The sequence below is a fragment of the Diachasmimorpha longicaudata genome, chromosome 1, assembly GCF_034640455.1.
Source record: "Diachasmimorpha longicaudata isolate KC_UGA_2023 chromosome 1, iyDiaLong2, whole genome shotgun sequence".
Lineage (NCBI taxonomy): Eukaryota > Metazoa > Arthropoda > Insecta > Hymenoptera > Braconidae > Diachasmimorpha > Diachasmimorpha longicaudata.
Genome location: NC_087225.1, coordinates 7,359,711 through 7,379,024, shown reverse-complemented (window position 1 = coordinate 7,379,024; position 19,314 = coordinate 7,359,711). Strand labels below are relative to the sequence as shown.

At 38.7% G+C, this 19,314-nt stretch overlaps 6 protein-coding genes and 1 long non-coding RNA gene across 10 annotated transcripts in view; 4 read left to right on the top strand and 3 right to left on the bottom strand.

The window, feature by feature from the left end:
- LOC135165703 (A disintegrin and metalloproteinase with thrombospondin motifs 1-like) overlaps positions 1 to 3,561 on the top strand; it is a 160,497-nt gene extending 156,936 nt beyond the window's left edge. For all 4 annotated transcript variants that reach the window (XM_064127277.1, XM_064127268.1, XM_064127260.1 and 1 more), the window contains 4 exons: positions 64 to 2,332; positions 2,403 to 2,576; positions 2,892 to 3,068; positions 3,171 to 3,561. In XM_064127277.1, coding sequence (XP_063983347.1) covers positions 64 to 153 — 90 coding nt within the window. In that variant the 3' untranslated portion in view covers positions 154 to 2,332; positions 2,403 to 2,576; positions 2,892 to 3,068; positions 3,171 to 3,561. The remainder of the gene's footprint in view (positions 1 to 63; positions 2,333 to 2,402; positions 2,577 to 2,891; positions 3,069 to 3,170) is intronic.
- Positions 3,562 to 3,912: 351 nt separating this feature from the next.
- On the top strand, positions 3,913 to 5,287 carry LOC135165727 (uncharacterized). Its single transcript, XM_064127312.1, has 4 exons — positions 3,913 to 4,061; positions 4,290 to 4,475; positions 4,644 to 4,817; positions 4,924 to 5,287. The coding sequence occupies exons 1-4, from the start codon at positions 4,011 to 4,013 to the stop codon at positions 5,203 to 5,205; spliced, it is 693 nt and encodes a 230-aa protein (XP_063983382.1). The 5' UTR covers positions 3,913 to 4,010; the 3' UTR covers positions 5,206 to 5,287.
- Positions 5,288 to 5,897: 610 nt separating this feature from the next.
- Positions 5,898 to 6,893, top strand: LOC135165734 (uncharacterized). Its single transcript, XM_064127324.1, has 2 exons — positions 5,898 to 6,109; positions 6,175 to 6,893. The coding sequence occupies exons 1-2, from the start codon at positions 6,040 to 6,042 to the stop codon at positions 6,726 to 6,728; spliced, it is 624 nt and encodes a 207-aa protein (XP_063983394.1). The 5' UTR covers positions 5,898 to 6,039; the 3' UTR covers positions 6,729 to 6,893.
- Positions 6,894 to 7,496: 603 nt separating this feature from the next.
- On the bottom strand, positions 7,497 to 8,750 carry LOC135164718 (uncharacterized). The gene is made up of 2 exons (XM_064125341.1): positions 8,444 to 8,750; positions 7,497 to 8,377 (listed from the first exon to the last, which is right to left on the bottom strand). The coding sequence occupies exons 1-2, from the start codon at positions 8,574 to 8,576 to the stop codon at positions 7,548 to 7,550; spliced, it is 963 nt and encodes a 320-aa protein (XP_063981411.1). The 5' UTR covers positions 8,577 to 8,750; the 3' UTR covers positions 7,497 to 7,547.
- Positions 8,751 to 9,388: 638 nt separating this feature from the next.
- Positions 9,389 to 10,681, bottom strand: LOC135164756 (uncharacterized). The gene is made up of 2 exons (XR_010299390.1): positions 9,886 to 10,681; positions 9,389 to 9,745 (listed from the first exon to the last, which is right to left on the bottom strand). It is a non-coding gene; the product is annotated as an uncharacterized LOC135164756 (long non-coding RNA).
- Positions 10,682 to 10,709: 28 nt separating this feature from the next.
- LOC135164682 (probable glutamate receptor) lies at positions 10,710 to 14,571 on the top strand. The gene is made up of 11 exons (XM_064125286.1): positions 10,710 to 10,896; positions 11,123 to 11,220; positions 11,296 to 11,379; positions 11,567 to 11,881; positions 12,135 to 12,241; positions 12,596 to 12,766; positions 13,014 to 13,252; positions 13,350 to 13,564; positions 13,630 to 13,886; positions 14,050 to 14,122; positions 14,190 to 14,571. The coding sequence occupies exons 1-11, from the start codon at positions 10,725 to 10,727 to the stop codon at positions 14,409 to 14,411; spliced, it is 1,953 nt and encodes a 650-aa protein (XP_063981356.1). The 5' UTR covers positions 10,710 to 10,724; the 3' UTR covers positions 14,412 to 14,571.
- Positions 14,438 to 18,656, bottom strand: LOC135164676 (transferrin). Its single transcript, XM_064125273.1, has 9 exons — positions 18,500 to 18,656; positions 17,534 to 17,760; positions 16,977 to 17,280; positions 16,558 to 16,898; positions 16,106 to 16,356; positions 15,782 to 16,017; positions 15,294 to 15,632; positions 14,693 to 14,958; positions 14,438 to 14,603 (listed from the first exon to the last, which is right to left on the bottom strand). The coding sequence occupies exons 1-9, from the start codon at positions 18,573 to 18,575 to the stop codon at positions 14,526 to 14,528; spliced, it is 2,118 nt and encodes a 705-aa protein (XP_063981343.1). The 5' UTR covers positions 18,576 to 18,656; the 3' UTR covers positions 14,438 to 14,525.
- Between the last annotated feature and the right edge of the window lie 658 nt (positions 18,657 to 19,314).

The window sequence follows — 19,314 nt, the reverse complement described above, 5'->3', positions numbered from 1 at the left end:
CAGTAATCTTGAGGTCCTGAAAATTTAAGGTCACTTAAAATAATTTTGTTTTCCTGTTCACAGAACGATCAGAGGATTCTCGGTAAGTGCGGTGGCTACTGTGGCTTCTGCACTCCAAACATGGACTTGAAATTGGAGGTATCACCCTCTTAGCCTTTCATTATGACAAGTCTATGAAAATCCGTCAATGATTTCTGGATGGAATCATTGGACTGATGGTCACGAGTACCTCACGGTGAAGCTTCTAGCTCCCTGATCCCCCTAAATCATCGTCTCGATTTAGGGAGAGGAGAGTACTCACACCATGGTCGTCTTCTAGTATTAATAACTTATTAATATAGATTCTAATGTCTATTTTTTAATGAACATTGATAACATGGACGTGAGACTTTTTCTACGTACAGCTAAGGTTAACGATAATGCAGTAATTTAGGTAATAAATGCAATAGGTTTTTTGCGGGCGCTAAGGGAAAGTATATCCTTCGTTAAGAAATGAAAAAAAAGTTTTTTACGTGTCTTTTCCCTTGGCGTTATGATAAGAGCTCTCTAACTAAATTAATAAAAATTACAGTTGTGGATTCACTGCCATATTTGTCCATAATACGTGCCTTTCATCGAAATCGCAATGAATCTCATTCTGGTACGTACGAAAAAATTTTGTAGACAAACTCAGAATTCGTTAGAAAATTGTATAGCATTCCTGTTCAAATTTTATTTGTATTTTTATTTGTTTAGAATAGTAAATACAAGTAAGTTGATTCGAGCTTCGGTCACATCTTCAGTTTATCAGTCGTAAAATGATTGAGAAATAAACTTTGAAAAATTAATATTCAGAAATGGCTGTCGGGAATATTCTGACAGTAGAAGTTCTATAGGAGAACGAAAGCCAATAAAATTTTCTATCAAATTCTCCATGTTTTTTCCATGAAATTTTTTATACGTGTGCTTCGATGATAGAGTGAAAAGGAAATATATTTGCATTAATTTCTTCGATGTTGCAAGATATTTTCAAACATCGATAATTCCTAGGGTAAGAGTATAGTGGTATTAGTAGATGATAAATGCCGAATTAGGGGAAGTGAATCGAAATATTTCCACAAGGAAAATTATTGAATTTTCGTTTGTTATTTCGATGTTTTTGGATGGATGGGACTGCAAATGGCCCGCATAGACTGCCATTTATCGTGTATTTTTCATTTTATTTTCAAGGAAAAGTGTTTGCATTAGTCAGCGAAATATCGCAAAGCAATTTGCACTATTAACATTGACCGTCTTCATCCACTGCATTTTTGTCTTCACCTTGAGGTGGAATTCTACGGAATAATTGTAAAATATCGAATACCTTTGTAACAGAATAAATATGAAGTGTTGGAGAATTTTTTACGGCCAAATGACAAGTACATTTTGATATTTTCTCCTCCACATGAATTAGAAAAAAGTAATAACTTTGTATTGAAGGGAAAAACGAATTCTAAACTTCTGAATATTTTTGATACTAGAAATTGAAATAATAATGCATATTTCTTTCGACATCGATGGTTTTTCATTCTCACTCCGCATATTCTCATTTCAAAATCTACCACGCAAGTCTGACTAGTAATTTATGAACAAATAATTATTTTTATTTTTGCTTCGCTACGAGTAAGATTGTTGTATGGGTTAATATTAAAAATGATAATGTGTGTATTGTATTATACAGGTAGAAAATTTATTAGAAAAATTTTTTTATGTGAACCAGTGTATGTGAAAAATGTTGTTTAATGATAAATATAAGAGCCATTGTCATATGGTGTTTATGGCAATCGTTTATTTATTTACTTTACCATGATATTCCATTTTCGTTACTTTTTTAGAAATTCATATTGTTCATTTGCAGTTACACCCTTAAACACATCATCAAATTTTTTTTTAATGCTATTCACTAATGTTGTTTTTTACTTGTTCCGTACGGATTTCCTCATCGTAAAATTACAGCAGAATAATTGTCTTTTTTAAAACTAAACATCTCGCGATATTTCTCTAATAACTTCGTCATAGAATTCCGAATCATAATTCAATAAAATTTATAAATTAAAGGACATGCATTCTACTCTCCTCACTCTTCTCGGTAAATCCACTTATCAGTTCTTCCCCGCTGATTAAAGCGCAACGAAAGAATCTGATATTGATCATTTATCGAACCTAATCGATGGTGGGGGATAAAGTCGAACGAAATCGTGGAATCGTTTAAAAAAAACGTCATGATCGATCCCGTCAGCATCAGTATCTGTCTGAGGCTTTCAAGATGAAGACCATCGTGTTCACCTTTATAATTACAGCCTTCACTACGCAAGTGAGTGGTTTAATTCTACGAGAGTGATTATAAAATCATTATTCTTCTGAATTACCGTAATTCCCCACAGGTCCAGGGGGAAGATGTAGCAGACTTGCTCAAAATACTGGAAACATCCATGAACAAAGTCAATGCTTATGGTAATGAGTTCGTTGGGCCTCTGAAGAAAAGATTAGATTCTGAGTATTCCATTACGAAAGAGTCCCTCGATATGGTGGTCAATCAGTCGTACAATAATTCATTGGTAAATACTGAATATTTTTGTATCCCATTGGGACTCTCAATTTTCGTAACGAAGAAACGGTAATTACTTAATAGACTGACATCAACGGTGTTTTTAGGATGGAGCCAGACAGGTGATGAGAGTCCGTTAAATAATTATCGATGACTCTTCAATAAAAACATGTTGTTTATCTTTAATTTTACATAATTTTCTTCTTCATTATGAGGAAATAAACAAACACAAAATTCGCAGGATTTTCTATTGAAATTTGTATTTAAAGCCAATCGATCTTTTACCTTATATTGTACGTAATTTTTTCTATGTGTTATCATGTAGAGATCTGTCAAATCGGCAGCAGAGAAGCATGGAGTGGATGCTAGTGATTGTGTGAAGGACTTAAAACAGGAGCTCGAAGGAATCGTTAAGGATAAATTACCAGGTTTTGACTACTGTATCAAACATACAATGGACTTTGCCATGGAATTTGCACCATTCATCCAGAATCAAGGGAATGTAAATAATCAATCACAATTTTTATCGCAGTTAATCAATTAATTCGATGCATTGATAAATCGGACGCTATTTAACGAGTCAATCAATAATTCACAATTTCAGACTGGATACGTAATGATTGAGGGTCTCGAGATCGTTACCAAGAGCTACGCTAAATTACCGGTATCTCAAGCTGAAAAATGCTACGAGGGTCTCAACTTTTATGTCTCAGCTGTGTCCTATAACTACAGGGGCACTTCTGACAGATATCTGAGTACTGGAAAAAGCTTGCACACGTATGCAATCCAGAACGTTCTCAATTGCTTTCAGAGACCGATCGAACTAATTCGTGCGAAGATAGAGGAAGTTGAGGGCCGTGTGAATAAATGTATTACAAATAAAATTAATAATAAACCGTGAGCCTTTTGCATGTTTTGTTATAGTTTCCATGAATTAATGTTAACATGAATTAATTCATTAACTAATGAGAAGAATAAAGTTAGCTATTACCAAACGTGATAAGAGTTTTTTTTGTCAGTCAGATAATTTTTTTTCCTTCAAAGATTCATTCCAAGAAATCATGTTACATCGTATTTAATCATGAATTGAATAACATGTTTTCAGGTGTATAACACCTGAGTAGAATGGCTCAGTGCACAGGACGACCGGTCATTCTGTTATTTCGGGTTTATAAATTGTATATGTAACATGCCATACAGATAACAGATAAATGAACGTCAATATTGACATGACTCTGGGAAGACGTTTAATCATAACTCCGCGAATCAGTAACGCCGGGGCTTCCCACAATGATTTTTTATCCCCAACATGTGCGCTACATTCACTTTATTATTATTAACGATCCCGTTATCAGGATTGCAGTGGGATGATGACTTATAAATGAATGTCTCAGTACTCGAGACATCAGAGTAGTTGGAAGATCGGTTGAGCTACCATTTCAAAATGAACAGTTTTTTGATAATTGCGTTTGTGGCGATGGCCTCCATTGCACTGGTAAGCGATTGTAGACGTTAGACGGGAGAAAAAATTTGCAGAAGACGATATTGTAATTTTGCACAGGTCATTCCGGTCAATATTGCCGAATTCACTGAAAAAAATTCGCTGCAAGTTACACGGACCTTTTTTACGCTGTTCGGTTTAAAGATGTAGATTGAGAGAGTATTTGTAATGGTGTGAGTGAATGAAAGCCTAAAGATGAATCTGTATATTAATTTTGTCCAGAGTGAAGCCCTCGATCCCTTTGCCGGGATAACTCGCCTGAAAAATGACGTAAAATCGACCTCCAGCGATATTGAACGATATGGCAACAAGATTTCTTCACAAACGAAATTGAAATTGGGTAATTTGAAGATTAACCAAATGCAGAATGTTAATGACGCTGTTAACAGGGCTCTTGATCAAATTCGAGTAAGTAATTAATTTATAATTCGTTGATAACAAAAATTGAATATTCTATTTTCCATGAATTTCATTCATTTCTCTAGATTATTGTTCTGTAACTGGTCTGACTTAGACAGAAATCACTACTGATTTTGTAAACGACCCAGGTCGTTAATTTTATTCATTTATTGTTAGAGTGACATCGCAGCTGCGAAAAAAGATGGAAAGAACGCGGACCAATGCTACGAACCCTCTAGAATGCAGCTCCGCGATGCATCTAATACAGTATTTAAACAATTGGACAAGTGTGTTAATGATGCAGTGGAGCCTTTGAATCCCGTTGTCAGCAACATCGCTTCACACGTAACGGTAATTATTCTCCAAACTAAACAGACTTAGCTACTAGAAATTTGTTGAATAAATTTTGCGGTTTCCAATGTTGGTTGACTAATCATATCAATTGTTCATTTTGTAGAGAGGACAACTCCTGCTCTCTGAACTTGACGGCATTGCTCTGAGCTGTGTATCGGGTAATGCTCTTCAGGTTCAGATGTGCGTAGTTCAGAAAATGCCGGCGGCTAATGCTGCGGTTAATTCCTACAAGTCCACAGCGAGTCAGCTGAAAAACACTGGAGATTCAATCTCTAATTCTGCCCCAGTATCGGCTACCAGGTGTTTCCAGCAACCTATGAGTGACCTGTACTCAGCTACATCGACAGCGAGAACATCTGCTACTCAGTGCATCAGAAACGCTTGATGCTTATTTTGTTTTGGTACAAAATAGTGTAACATTTTATTTTCTATTTCTTCGTAAAATAAACTTTTTATAAACGACATAATCTATTTGAAATTTTTTTGACGGCGAAGAATTTACCTGAGATTCTTGTACGTGAGAACTTTTGCAAGAAATACAAAGGGAAAATTCTCTAACAATATATCATTTATGTAATTTTCCTGAGGCTCACATAAAATTAAAAATATTAATAAGAAAATTGAAAAAGCTATGTTTTCTGTTTCCCTAATATGTAAAATTTGATTGGATATCCGGTGGAACTAGGAATATCATAATTTTTTCCCCTTGAATATAATTCAATGTCACTTTCCTGTCAATTATTATTCAAATATCTCAGGAAATATCAGTTCTACTTGAAGAAGGCAATTGACGCTTCATTCTGTCTAAATAAAATATCATCCGACCGAAGTAACTTTAGAAACCGTCGGCATTTCGCGTTCCCCTTCATTATTTTCGTCATTCCCGTCCGATAAAGCCACGAGCCAGGAAAATAAAAAGCGCAAGGTAAGGTGATAACCAATACCAGGGGAAAGCTAGTGACAAACGAATTCCATCCAATCCACGCACATGTACAACCCGCGACACAATCATCGACAATTTTCTTGCCATTTCTCCATATCCTGGGGCCCCTACCCCAAGTAGTAACAGTCATCGTTACCTGTGTTTAGTCAGACCATTATCGGTGGAGAAGTCAACTCGACGGTGTTAAGGCAGCCGATCTTATATAAGGAGGTACTATCGAGTTATTCATTTTCATTGTGCCGGTCGCTCCGTTTTCGGGCATTTTAGTCACTCAACATGAGGCTTGCGGGCTACAAATATGTCGTCGTCCTGGGTCTACTCATGGTCCTAGAGCTAAGCAACGCAGGTGAGTGTAAAATGCATTGAGCTTTCGGGAAGGATTTTAATAAAATTTTGATGAATTTTGGACAGCCGCACCTGTCCGCAGACGAAGCGCCAGCAGCAGCAGCAGCAGTAGCAGCAGCGAAGAAGGTGGTGCTGGTGGCGGCGGTGGTGGTGGTGGTGGTGGCGTCAGTGGTGGTGGTGCTGGAGGTGACGGTGGCGGTGCTGGAGGTGACGGTGGTGGTGCTGGAGGTGACGGTGGCGGTGCTGATGGTGGTAGCTCCGGGGAAAACGACGGCATAATCGGCACCACTCAGGGAGTATTAGAGAAGATTCCACTTATTGGAGGTACACTATCGGGTGGAATTCAGAAGGGTGTGGACGGATGGCATTATAGCCAGGATCTCACCAATGGTGCTATTGGTCGTGTCCTCGGTGGTGCTTTCCCGTGCACCCTTGATCTTGATTCCTTCAAATGCACCGGTGTTTCCACGACGAGTGATGTCTCTGACCTCGTCGAGAACATTCTCGACCCGATTCCAGGGCTCATGCTACCCGGACCCTTTAAGAGTTTGATTGTGTTCTTAGTGGACCTCTCATGGGCACCCTTGATGGATCTGTTGTTCGGTGGTGTCAAGAATTAGTTTTTCGTATTTTGTTACCATTGTCATTGATGTGTTTTGTATTTAGAACGAGGAATTGTTCTGATGGTGTTTTGGGGTTGAGCTTATTGTTATTGTTGATTCCCTGTATCTTCGTTAATCTATTGTAAATGAATAAGTATAATAAATGGGTACTATATCGCAAAACATTTGAGAGTATTTTTTTCTTACCTTTGGATTTCAATTTTTCATTATTTCATTACTTGGGCACTTCTCTAGGAATTGACGAATGGATTTAGAAAATATAATTTCTAGATTTACCTCTAGACAATTCGGGTATTTAGGATATCCGGACATATCAAGGAAACACTCGGAACGAAATCGAAAGTAATTCTGAAAAATCTTATGTTCTCTGTTTATTTCGAATCCGCGTCATGATTTTTACATTCAAATGATAAAATCCTTCAGAATATCTCAATAATTCTATGAATAAAGATTTTATATTGTTACTAATATTTACAATAGTACTTAATAATAATATTTTGTAATAATATTTATATGATATTTTTATATTGGCAATGGTATTCGCTTCTATCGAGATTTTTTTTACAAGAAATTCTGTAGCCAAGTCCCAAAGTGGGTTAAATTTATTTTGACTATTTGCCAGTTGTCGATGAATATCTCGCAATCTACGAGAGATAGATTTTTGTAGCGATTTTTTACAGTCAATAGAGGTATGCAATAAATGTAAAACGACAAATTCCGAACAAACATGATTTTTAGCCGTCACGTAAAACCTTTTAACACATCTGAGCGACACCATCAACAAACTTTATTAATATTTCATCAATACAGTAAAGTTTACAGAATGCGAAGCGTATGAAGTATCGAATAAGCCTGATGGAAGTTTTTCATATACCCCTTGACGGAATCAGGCACCATATCAGAATCCTGATAATTCACAAATGCGGTATCGACAGCTGGGAGAACATCACTCTTCAAGACCTGAAAGCCTCTGATCATAGCTTCGGTGAGAGCATCCTGGGCGCTTTCACTGAGGCTTCCCATGAGGTCATTAATCGGATCTACATCCTCTCCCACCTGACCATCAGGCCCTTCCTTCCTCCCTCCAAATCCCAATAACCGGAGGATGCGACGCATGGGCCAGCTGCCGAGGGTCAGAGCTCCGGAGACCGGATACGAGAGAGCTTTGTATCCGTAGTAGAAGGGACTCGTGATTATGCTGCCGAATGTTGAGGCAATTTTCCAGGGCATACTGATCCAGCTCCATGCATATCCCATAGGAGCCGTTATGGGACTCATCAGTGTGCTCGTCAGCGATCTCCTCCTGCGTGAGTTCACCTGGCCGTTGTCCTGAGGCCCCAGTAGGGCCCCCACGAATCCATCGAGTTGTCCAAACAGCCTCCCCAGGAGCCCCTGGAGGCGGATCACGATGTCATTGAGGAGGGGCCCAAGACCTGGAAGGCCCAGTGTCCCTAGAATATAATTAACTATCGCCAGTACCGGCTTCAATACTCCTCGGACCAGTGAGAAGATCGGGTCCAGAAATATACGGAGAACCACTATCACCGGCTGAATTGTGAAACGATACATCAAACCGAGTGCTTCTGATATCGCTGATTTGCTAGGAGGCACCATGACGGAGGAGTCGTTGGACGTGCCATTACCAGCTGGAAGCGAAAATCAAGGGAAAATGGTAGAAAATGATGTCACGTTGTAGTGAATAGTTTGATTACCTGGTACTATTCCCTTTCCATCACTTGGAATGTCAATAGACGGCACTGTGACAACTCCATCATCAGATTTTGTTGATACTGACAGTATTCCGATGAATAACACTAGCAATATTCGTCGGATTTCACCTGACATTGTGCACAGTTGCGCTGGTATACAGATAATGTTAGAATTCGTTTGAATTCTTAACACATGTCCCCTACTACCTGAGCACTGCTGTTATCGTACAGAGAATACGCCTTGTAAACTCATGCGTTAATTTACTCACCTCATTTGTCATTAATATTAAAATATACGAGCTTGGATTTTTTTTTCCTGAATTTCCGGGAGGAAATTGAGTTCTTCTTTTCATTCAGGAAATTCTTCCCTCTGGGAGGGAAGGGGTAATGAGGGTGTTCTCACCAGTCTTATCTGTTGGGTTCCTGAAACAACGGGAAATGGTCGCGTGATGACCCTGGTTAGGACAGTTGGTGTTAGTGGATAAGGATTTAGAGACCGGGGGTATTAATTGCTAGTTAATTATTCTGGGGGTGAGCATTCCAACCGGTCTTACTCACTTTTCCTCGGGCTGACGTATATTTCTTATTCTTATCAGCATGCGTCAGTTTTTGCTTCACTTGGTTAACGATAGCTTTGGAAAACTTTTACTTTTGCTGTTTTTCTTTTTTTAGCGATTTTACCAGGGTTTATCGCGTGTAATTATTAATGATGAATCACCAACAATTTTTTATTGCTTTGAATGTCCTGACGGATCGTGTCGGTTTTCTCTGATATGTACAATAGGTTTTGGTGTCTGGTAATAATTCATATTTTTTTTTTAATTACTTTGATGGCAGAAAAGAGACGGATAAAATACCATTTCACTGATTTTTTACTGAGCCTATTGCCTATTTTGTTACTCTTGACTTGAGAAACTGGAGTTGATGGAAGAAATTCACAAAAATATGTACTCAGGTACCACATTGCATATTTATTTAACACATGAATAGAGAAGTTAACATATAATTAAATTACGTAATACTATGTCATTGATGCGTTTTGTATTATAAAAATAAATTTTACTAAATATATAGGTTTCTTCGTATGTATAAGTTTGTTTGATTTCTATTTCTCGACTGCGGTGCATTCCCAGTCCCACTTTATTGGATTGTAGAGGGTGCAGGGCAATTGTTTACCCTTGTTACGGATAAGTAGAGCGTTTATGTATTCCGTAAAGATCCTGGTAATGGGGTTGATAGCTCCCATCACTCGGCCCACTAGACCAGCAGATGTGGTGTCTGACTTAACGGCTGCTGGATCCCTTGCTGTAAGCGAGAGCAATGAAGAATTTTCATGGAGCTTTCACTTCAGGCGCTTTCTTACATTTTTAAAATTTTTGACGGTACAGTAGTTATCATTGTAAATTGTTCAACGTTTTAACATAAAGAATACTTGGATAACTTACCCTGACCATTGGCAAAGGATACGCAAGCAATAACCACCATGACAATCAACACGAGACGATCTATTCTACGTGTCATGATGAAGGCACTGGAGATAGTGACTTCGGAAAGTGCGCTAGGTCTGTCGACTGCCTATTGAGAGGTGGTGAACTGAGGTATTAGCATTTATGAGTCGTCGTTACCAATTACCCCACTTGCAGCCACTGGCTTATCACCTGGATGGGGTCTTGTTTTTTTTACGCTTTAGCCAAGACCTTCGATGGTAAACTTAACAAAATGCTGTTGCATAAGTTTTTATTTGTCGAGAGAGAATAAGGAAATTATAACGAACAGATATGTGCACATATATTTTTTTCAGGATATATTCAATGCAAAACTTGAATTTGAGATGTTTTTATTTCGGACTGAAGTCATAAACAAAGTCTTAAGTCGATGAAACAATTCGTAAAACTCAATTTTTCATGACTCAATTAGATTTCTGTGAGTAACTCCCCACATGTACGTACAATTCCAATATTTCCAATGTCATTTATCCGGGAACAAACTGCCCAATCACGTTATTTGTATAATCGATTGTGATTCCATTGACATAAGGCATATTGACAATTTGTATCCATATTCATCATTGCTATCTCTGCCATCAAATGGTTCCCCACGAGAATTTCAAGCATTGCCATTTACAGTCGAGCCTATATAAACTGTCGTGCCCAGTCGATTCTTATCTAAACTACCTTTGACACACCCCTGCATTGATTCTCATCGGTCATTTGGTTTCACTGAATGCGTGGAAGAATTTATTTGCCCTCGGTTTTCCTCGAGCGAGCACTTCCGCAAGGAAACAATGAGGAAATTAATCATTTTTCTGTGCATTTTTGCTCACACTGAGCATTCCACCTGTCAATTAATCAGACCCAATGTGATTTACGAAAATGTCATCAAGGGAGTGCATGATTACTACAATAACACGTGTATTATTCTGCTTCATGCTACTAAAAATTCCGTCGAGTCAAAAGGTTTCTCTCCAATTAATTTTTTTTGCGAAAAGGTCGAACAGAAATAAGTGCAAGAGTTGATAAATTTTCATTTTTCTATATTGGACTTTTTCATATCACAAATTAATAGCTTAATCAATTTATTACGGATCTTATTCAGTTTAAATAAATACAATTTGTTGATTTGTTTCAAAATGTCCTGTGACAATTTTTTAAGGGGTTTTTCATTTAATTTGTTGCTTCATAGGAATGGAAGAGAGTGAAAATCTACAGAAACTCCAGACATATCTGAGCAAAGCCTACATCCGCACAGTAGTTATGGAAATATCAACGTTTATAGACCGAGTAAGGAACGAGTTAGCAATTTTCCTTATCAACGCTATTGGTAGCGTGCATTAACTCATCAATGTGTCTTCCAAGGTTGGTGGTAGCTACTACCACATTAAACGACCGTTGTTTGTCCTGTTAAACGATGGCAACGACGTTAGGAACCAATTTGCATTTGTAAATACCAACTTTCATCGATATTCAAGTGGGAAATGAATAATTTAACGATGAGACAGTAATAATTGGTTGATTGTCAGCATCAAGTGATGGTTTACGGGGATTGATCTGATCTTGTCCCACTTGAATATTTTTTTTCTGGAGGATTTATGCTTGAAATGATTCAGAATTGCGAATTTATTCACAGGATATTGCTCCATGGATTGACATGTCCTATCCAAACTGGCTCATCTTTCTGAGACCAGAAACCTCGATTGAGGGCTTTTTCGATAAGATTTATGTGCAGTTCGACTGCACAATGATGGTGTCGAAGCCGGATGAGAATTTAGAGAGCCCAGGGGAAATTATTACTGAAGTTTATCAGATCGATAGGGGAGAGAAGTTGAGGACTGGATTATTTGCCACCTGGAGTAGAGAGACGGGAATTAAATTACCACGGTGGAGCCTTTATCAGCGGAGGAGTGATCTTCAAGGACACTTGTTTCGTGTTATGTCCATAGAAGTATGCACAAAGATATTTTATAGAAAATACTAGAAAATTCCACCAGTTTTCAGTATATTTTGCAATCGGAAGCTGATGATTTCACGAAAAGTCAAGGGACAAATAAAATCCTAAAATTCTTATGGAAATGTACTTAAGCTCCTCACTTGAAGCTCTCAGAGTTCCATTAAATTCTTTCGTACATTAAATTTCATTTCCATCAATTGTACTTCTGATAATTCTTGATCGCCTGTCTTCCGTTTTCACTGATCAGGATCCACCCCAATCGATGATAGTGCACGATGACAATGGACAAGTGACAGGACTTCGGGGATTTTTTGGGGGACTAATGGAACTCCTCCAGGAGAGCATGAATTGCACGTGAGTCACTTATCATTCTTGCTATTATTTTCATCGTCCTTCGAGTCCTTTCCCTCCTTTTCCTTTCTCTCCTCCTGCTCCTTCTTCTCCCGCAATTTTCGTAATTGTCTCGCAGTCTCCCTGCGAAAATACTCGTCCTGGCTAGCTGCTGATCTCTCCTCGAAGATGTCAGTCTTCGAACCATCGCCCTTACGCCTCCGACGCTCCGAGTACCAACTCCTTTGTAATTCAAATAGGGATTTTGCCGAATGGCCGAAATTAATGGAAAATCTTCGGAGCATTTTTACTTGAAAATTTGATATTCTAGGGGAAACCGAATTTATCACATTTTAACCTGAATTCCTGATTTTTTAGACTGGTTTATCTGGAAACAAATGAATGGGGGTATCTGAGAGATAATGGCACATGGACTGGAGCTGTTGGCTCACTTATTGATAATGTCTCCGACATTGTTGCAGCTGAGCTCATCATGACGAGAGACAGAGTGGATGCCATAAAATTTACAACCCCCGTCTATTCCACAAAGTAATTCCACTTTCGTGTCCATTAAAAGGCTGAACATACCTCGTTTTACTACTTGATTACAGATTTCTATTTCAACTACGAAAAATCTTTTCAATAAATTGAAACTTCAATCATTTTTACATAATCAATTTCACATGAAACGTCTTTACTCTCACAAAACGAAATATTTGAATAACAATCAGGAAAAATGAAGGAAGATTCACCACTGATTCATCGCACCATTTTTATCAATCTTCCTTGATCCTAGGATTCGAACCTACATCAAAAGACCTTCATTGTCTGCCCTAAAGTGGGGTGCCTATTTCATCCCCTTTGAGCTAAACGTGTGGGTTGCGATCGTAGTTATGATTGCCATCAGCACTGCAACTATTTCTCTGGTGAACTCTGCTATATCAGTGTTTGCTAGCCAGTGGAAGGACAATGAGGATTGTCCTCGTAATGTTCCAGACATATTTTTCGCTGTGTTTGGAGTATTTTGCAGTCAAGGTTAGTTCCACATGTGCAAAAAAATTCTAAACAAATTTTATAGATATCTGCAGCAGATTTCTCGATTTTGGTATGAAAATTCTTTTTTTTATGGCAGGGATGTCAGTGTCGATTTTCGATCCACTCAGAATATCGCATTTTGTGATACATCTAACGGGAGTTATAATTTTGGCTGCCTATTCTGCGGCTCTGATCAGTGCCCTAGCAGTGAAAACATTCGTGCTACCATTTACAACAATGGACGGTCTCCTGAAGGACAATACTTACAGATTCGGAGTTGTCAGGGATTCTGCGGACTATAGTCTCTTTCAGGTGGTTTTAGGAATTATTCGCTTTCCAGTTATTTTTTAATTTCTTATTTCAATTTTATCCAACAGAATACAACAGACGAAATACTCGGAATACTATTCGACAAACTTTTAGTGAAAGAGAAAGAATTGCCGAATAATTACTTGGAGGGGTTATCACTCGTATGCAACGAGGACAAGTATGCATTTATGACAGTGGATAATGCAGTGACACAGCTTCAGTCTACGGCTGGATGTATTCTAGTGCCACTTGACACAATATCGCAGACGTCAATTGCTTTTGGACTGAGGCCAGGGAGCCCTTATCGAGGGATTCTCGACAGCCAGTAAGAAATATTATATTCAAGTTTCTGTAACCTTTTATTGGTTGGAATTATTGGTGGAGTGTTTTAACAGATTTTTGAATTATTTCCAAACGTAAAATATATTCATATGCATTCAAAATTTACGATCAATTGAAGTAATATTTATTCTCGTCTTTTCTCGAAGTCTTTTACTACTGCGAGACAGTGGAGTCATGCAGAGATTATTAAACTCGCACTGGGCAATGACTGGAGACAATGTAAGTAAGAAAATTTCTACTTTCTCGAAAAAAATGTCCCTCTGGACCCGGTAAATATCTGTTGAAGGTGGAGTCGGCCTGGGAGTCCGTAGAGGTTGAAGACATCCTCCCCCTAGCGGTCATGCTCCTCTCCGGCGTATTCATGGGCTTCACGATTCTCAGTATCGAGAAATTAATGAAGAGAAATGCGAAAATAATCAAAAAGGAGAAGAAAATAGTAAATAAATTTTTCAAAAATGCAAAGTTTCCACCGGACCAGATAAATCGTGTAAAAAAAATCAACAATTAGATGAAATAAGTTAAAAAGTACGTGAGTCATTGTGTATTAATTTTTATGGGCAAAGTTGTATATATCGATACACAGATATTCATATAAGAATGAATGAAAAATGTCATGAACATTTTATTTCGGCATTTTCGACCAGTCATTGTACCTCACGTTGAGAGAACTGTCCACGGAGACCAACTCAATAGTGTCATCCTGCAATAATAGAGCATAACATAACAGACTGAAACATGATTCTATTTTTTGCAATTCTGAATAGTCCTGATTGGAGGAGGTTTACATACCTGGAATAGAATATTTTTCTCTCCTCCCCAGGCCCCGAACAACTGCAAGAGGTCGGGCTTCTTATTGTAAAGAGTTGTAGCCGAAATAATTCCATGTGTGAGTTCCTCTAGGGCGTTTGCAGACTTTTCACCAGAACCCACAATAACCTGAGGTGGTTCTAAACCTAAATTGCAGGTCTCCCCCTCGGAGACGGAGGCAGTGCCTCCGTTGGGACAGATGAGCTTGAGGTCGTCCAGAGTCAAACCGTATGAATCTGTCGCATTACCTACGTGAAAGGACATGAAGATACATAAAAATAGATAAAAATTTCACAGAAAAACCTCCCACACTCGTTAGAAAGTTCTCCTGAATTTTTACTAAATTTTTTATCGACTTTCTTGCTATGAAAAATATATAATGAGAATGAAAAAACTTGAAAAACGTGAGCTGTTAATATCCTACCAAAAACATCCGAAATAATGTGTTCTGTCACAAAAATCTAATTCTATTGACTTCAACCAAAATCCAAAAAAAAAAATCCAATAGGAACTTAGAAATAATTAACTCCGTTTTTCTATTAAATTTTTTCTAAGCAATTTATGATCGAGTGAATTCACTCACGTAATTTGTAAACATCAGTCAAAGGAACGAAGGCCACATCTCCCTTGTTGAGTGCCAGACACTTCAGGGCACCTTTTCCACTGAAGTCTTCGGCGCGATTGGGCTGACACTTAGTGGCTGCAATCACTTGATCATCATTGGATCCAGCACTTCCCGCGCACTGCTCGCAGAGTTTGGATGTCGAGGGGGCTCCAGGTACGCAAGAGGCTGAGAAGAAATCAGATAACTCTTCGTCGGAGTTGATGAGTTTTGCGTTGAGCAAAGCCCCCACTGGAGCTATCCAGCCGGCATAATCCTCCTTCCAGTAACGGTGGCACGATTTCTTCCCCTTCAGATCAGCTGGAAAATAATTATTCCATTATCCTACGCCGTAAAAAATATTCCGTAAAAATTACGGTACCCGCGTACACAAAAACATGATAATTAAATTGTTTCCTCATAAATTTAACATTTCATATTTCTCGTTTAATTCATTCTGAGTGACTTACCGAGACTATTGATTGGACTATTCTTCTTGACAACCGCAACCGCTGGTTTTTCGTTATATTTAGTCTGTCCCGTTCCGAAGCTCTCGGAAACAATGGGTTTAACACTGAAATCCTCAACTGCCTGTTTGACACTCGATCCCTCAATGAGGGTGAAATCAGCTGCGTCATCCCTCATTGCTTCCAAACACTCAACTCTACTATTTCTCTTGACGCACTCGATCTGGGGTCTCGCATCCCTGTTGAACGAAGGGGGTCATCGTTAGAAGAGTAAATAGAATGAATGTATCATTGACCTTGAATAAGGTCATAAGGTGAATGACAGACCTTGAATAAGCAGCTTTCGCCAGCGCCTCACACTTCTTAGGACTCTTGTCTCCCCAAACGCACCAACGACCCGTTCTTTCCACAGCTCCAGAGTTCCTCTCGATTACGTCCAAGTACTTAGCATTCGTCAGGTGTTCAATTGGTGATACTGGGGCTGTCTTCACGGCCAGGGTCTTATCGTCCAAGAGGAGAATGTTCTTCCACCAATTTGCATGTTCCTTTTCACCGACTTCACCGAGTTCTGTCAATTCCTGAAATATTCGCGTATTTTTTCGTGAATTTCAGAACTCAAAACCATTCTTCTGGTAGAGAAAATTCTATTGACTCTACGATGGGCCAATAATTAATCGTAAATTCCATGAAAATTCAGTAAATTCTTTTAGCGAAAAGCGTTTTTTAATTCTTCGTGATTTTTAATAACAGTTGTATGCTGTTGTATAGCATTTATTTACCTCCTGGATGGCATTGACATCCTTAACCTTTCCGTTAGTCATATATCCCTGCCAGGGTCTGGCAGCCCACGTGCAAGGTTTGGTGGTTGCATCGATGGGAACTTTGGTGCCATCAGGACAGAAATACCTGTAACCACTTGGGTCGACAGTTGCGGTTGTCTTTACAGCGCGTCCCACGGGCAGACCGAAGAACCTCTTCACATAAATGACCTTTGTCCAGGCAACGTCTCCACCGTTTTGAGACAGACACCGTAATGCACCCTCGTACCCCGAGAACTTGTCGGGGTAGTCGCAAACCTCCGGTCTTTCGCAGAGAGCGCACATGTTGCTGTAGGTCTCCTCTGGAATTTCATTAATAAAATTATATCCAGAAAACAATCAATTGAAATTCAATTTTTCTGCTCATTAGTTTTTTTTACTTAGTCTTGCGTTGATGGTTGGATCGGGCGACCATTTGCCAACGAGACAGCCCTTGGAGAACAGTGTACTCAACGCCTTGAGCTCATTCTCCCTCGCTGAGTACTCAGGATCATGAATATTCCCGAGAACATGCATCTGGGTTAATTTTGTGATGGGAATTTTGTAGCCAACGTTTCTTCCAACACCAGTGTGACAGGATTTCAAGCCGTGAAGCTCGTGGACATCGTTAATCTCCAGGTCCTTGTGAATCACAGCAACAGCTTCGTATCTGTATGGCTCGTCGGGCTCTTCCTTCGTCCTCACCTATTCATTAACAAGTGAAACGAAGAAGAGTGGCATAAATAAGTGTCCGAATAAAATGAAAAGTAGATTTTATGTTTTGACTGTTCAGGAAAATTTCAATTGAATATTTATGAATCCATACACGAATTCATGAGTCATTAAATACGGATTCGTAATTTTTGTTAATTTTTCCTCCATATTTTAGTTTTTCATTTCCATTGTGGATCAACTGTCTTTGAACTGTTATAAATTTTTATCTTCTATGCTTCGATACCTGCTCGACGACACTGTAACCAGCTTCTTCAGCCAACTTGCTCTTAGCTGCAAGGTACATGTCCTCGGGATCAACGGCAACAATATCCGCCTCATTTCTGCCAACTTTATCGATACACTCGAATCTGTCTCTTCCAGTCACACAGGATATTGGAATTCCCTTTGTCGTGGACTCTTCCATCATCTTCACGCAGTCCTTTTCGTGAATTTCCGGGACGCACATTGTGACTATTAATGAACAATAATTAAAAACTTAGTTGACAGGATAGTTAAGATGAGGATCTGGATAATCAATTCAAGCGTAAAAAATTAACGCGAATGATTTCCGTTAAAAAGTCTATTAGTTTTTTTTTTCTTCTACGCGAATCATTCTCTCGATATTTTTCCTGTGCAAATACTAGAACATAAATTTATCAATTTTGTTCTTCACAAACGTTTTCCTCACGTATGAATCTTACAAGTTATTTTCCTTTCAATGGCATTACTTGGTAAACATAAAAATGTAGTTACGAAAAATAAAAAAATTATGCCCATTTCTGGAAACATAAAAATCACTTGAGTTTTTTCTACAGAATATTATTTAACAAATGACCCGGTACAATCGCATAATCTCCAACAGAATCCCTGGAAAAAATACAGAATTTATCAACCGTTCAGCCGGTGTCTATGGTTTTATTCCGATAATAAAGTCCTCACACCTATTTCGTCTATGAAATGAACATTTTTCATTACATACTTTGTTTTTATAATTATGGTAGCTAAAAAGATCCCGTGGGATGGGAAAAGAACCGACGGATTAATGTCCTACATCCACCAATTATTCAATATAAATCAAGATTTTCCAGGGATGTTATTTTCAGGATAAACCGACTGTTAAGTAGACTATCGAGAGAACGCATAAAAGTCTCCAAGAATTTCAATAGAATTTCACGAGATTTATGTGTAAAAATTTTGCGAACTCTCTTACATGTTTTCTTGGGGGGTGATTCCGACCCGGCAACTGCGAGCAGCCCCAGGACAACAAGGACAACTCCTCGAGACATCCTTGAACACTGAAAAAGTATTTAGTCAACACAACTGAACGTTTCGAACTCGCTGATTCCAACTGTCCTCCATCCTTTTATACTTAAATCTCCAACTCCATCAGGTGGGGGAACATTCTCACATCCCCACTGCACGATTCCCCACGACGAGTCCATGAAAATGAAAAACAAATCGAGATCGATACTCTCGAAAAATCATCAACCCAATAATCATAATTACGCAAGATCTATCCTGCCCTTGAAGCGCTTACTCATTGGCAGTAATTTTTCCGCATATCAACGCCATATACCACGGTCAGGGACACTAAATGACAGGGGAACATGCTCAAGGTGATCTCAGCACATTGCAGATGCGGAAAGTCATAACAACGGTGGTGTAATCGAATTTTAGAGGAAAATGCTGCTATCATGAAATTCTACTGACCTCTAGGGTATTGATACCACCGCCGTACCATGAGGAAAACGGGACTTCCCAGATACGAATGATTGTCTATATAATGAATGGAGGGGATGTCACCACTAACTCCAGAAGATGAATTTTATCTATTTTGCGGTGAACAGCAGTATCGGATGCATTTGTATTCTGGTGGAGAACAAAAATGTTTTCTTCATTTCTTGTTACTCGGAATCGGGAGGAGATTATATATACAAGACAGGGAAAACATGTGGTCAGACTAACATTAGTATCATGTGATACCCTTGAGGTCATCAAAATATCCACTTTTGTAGAATACATTTT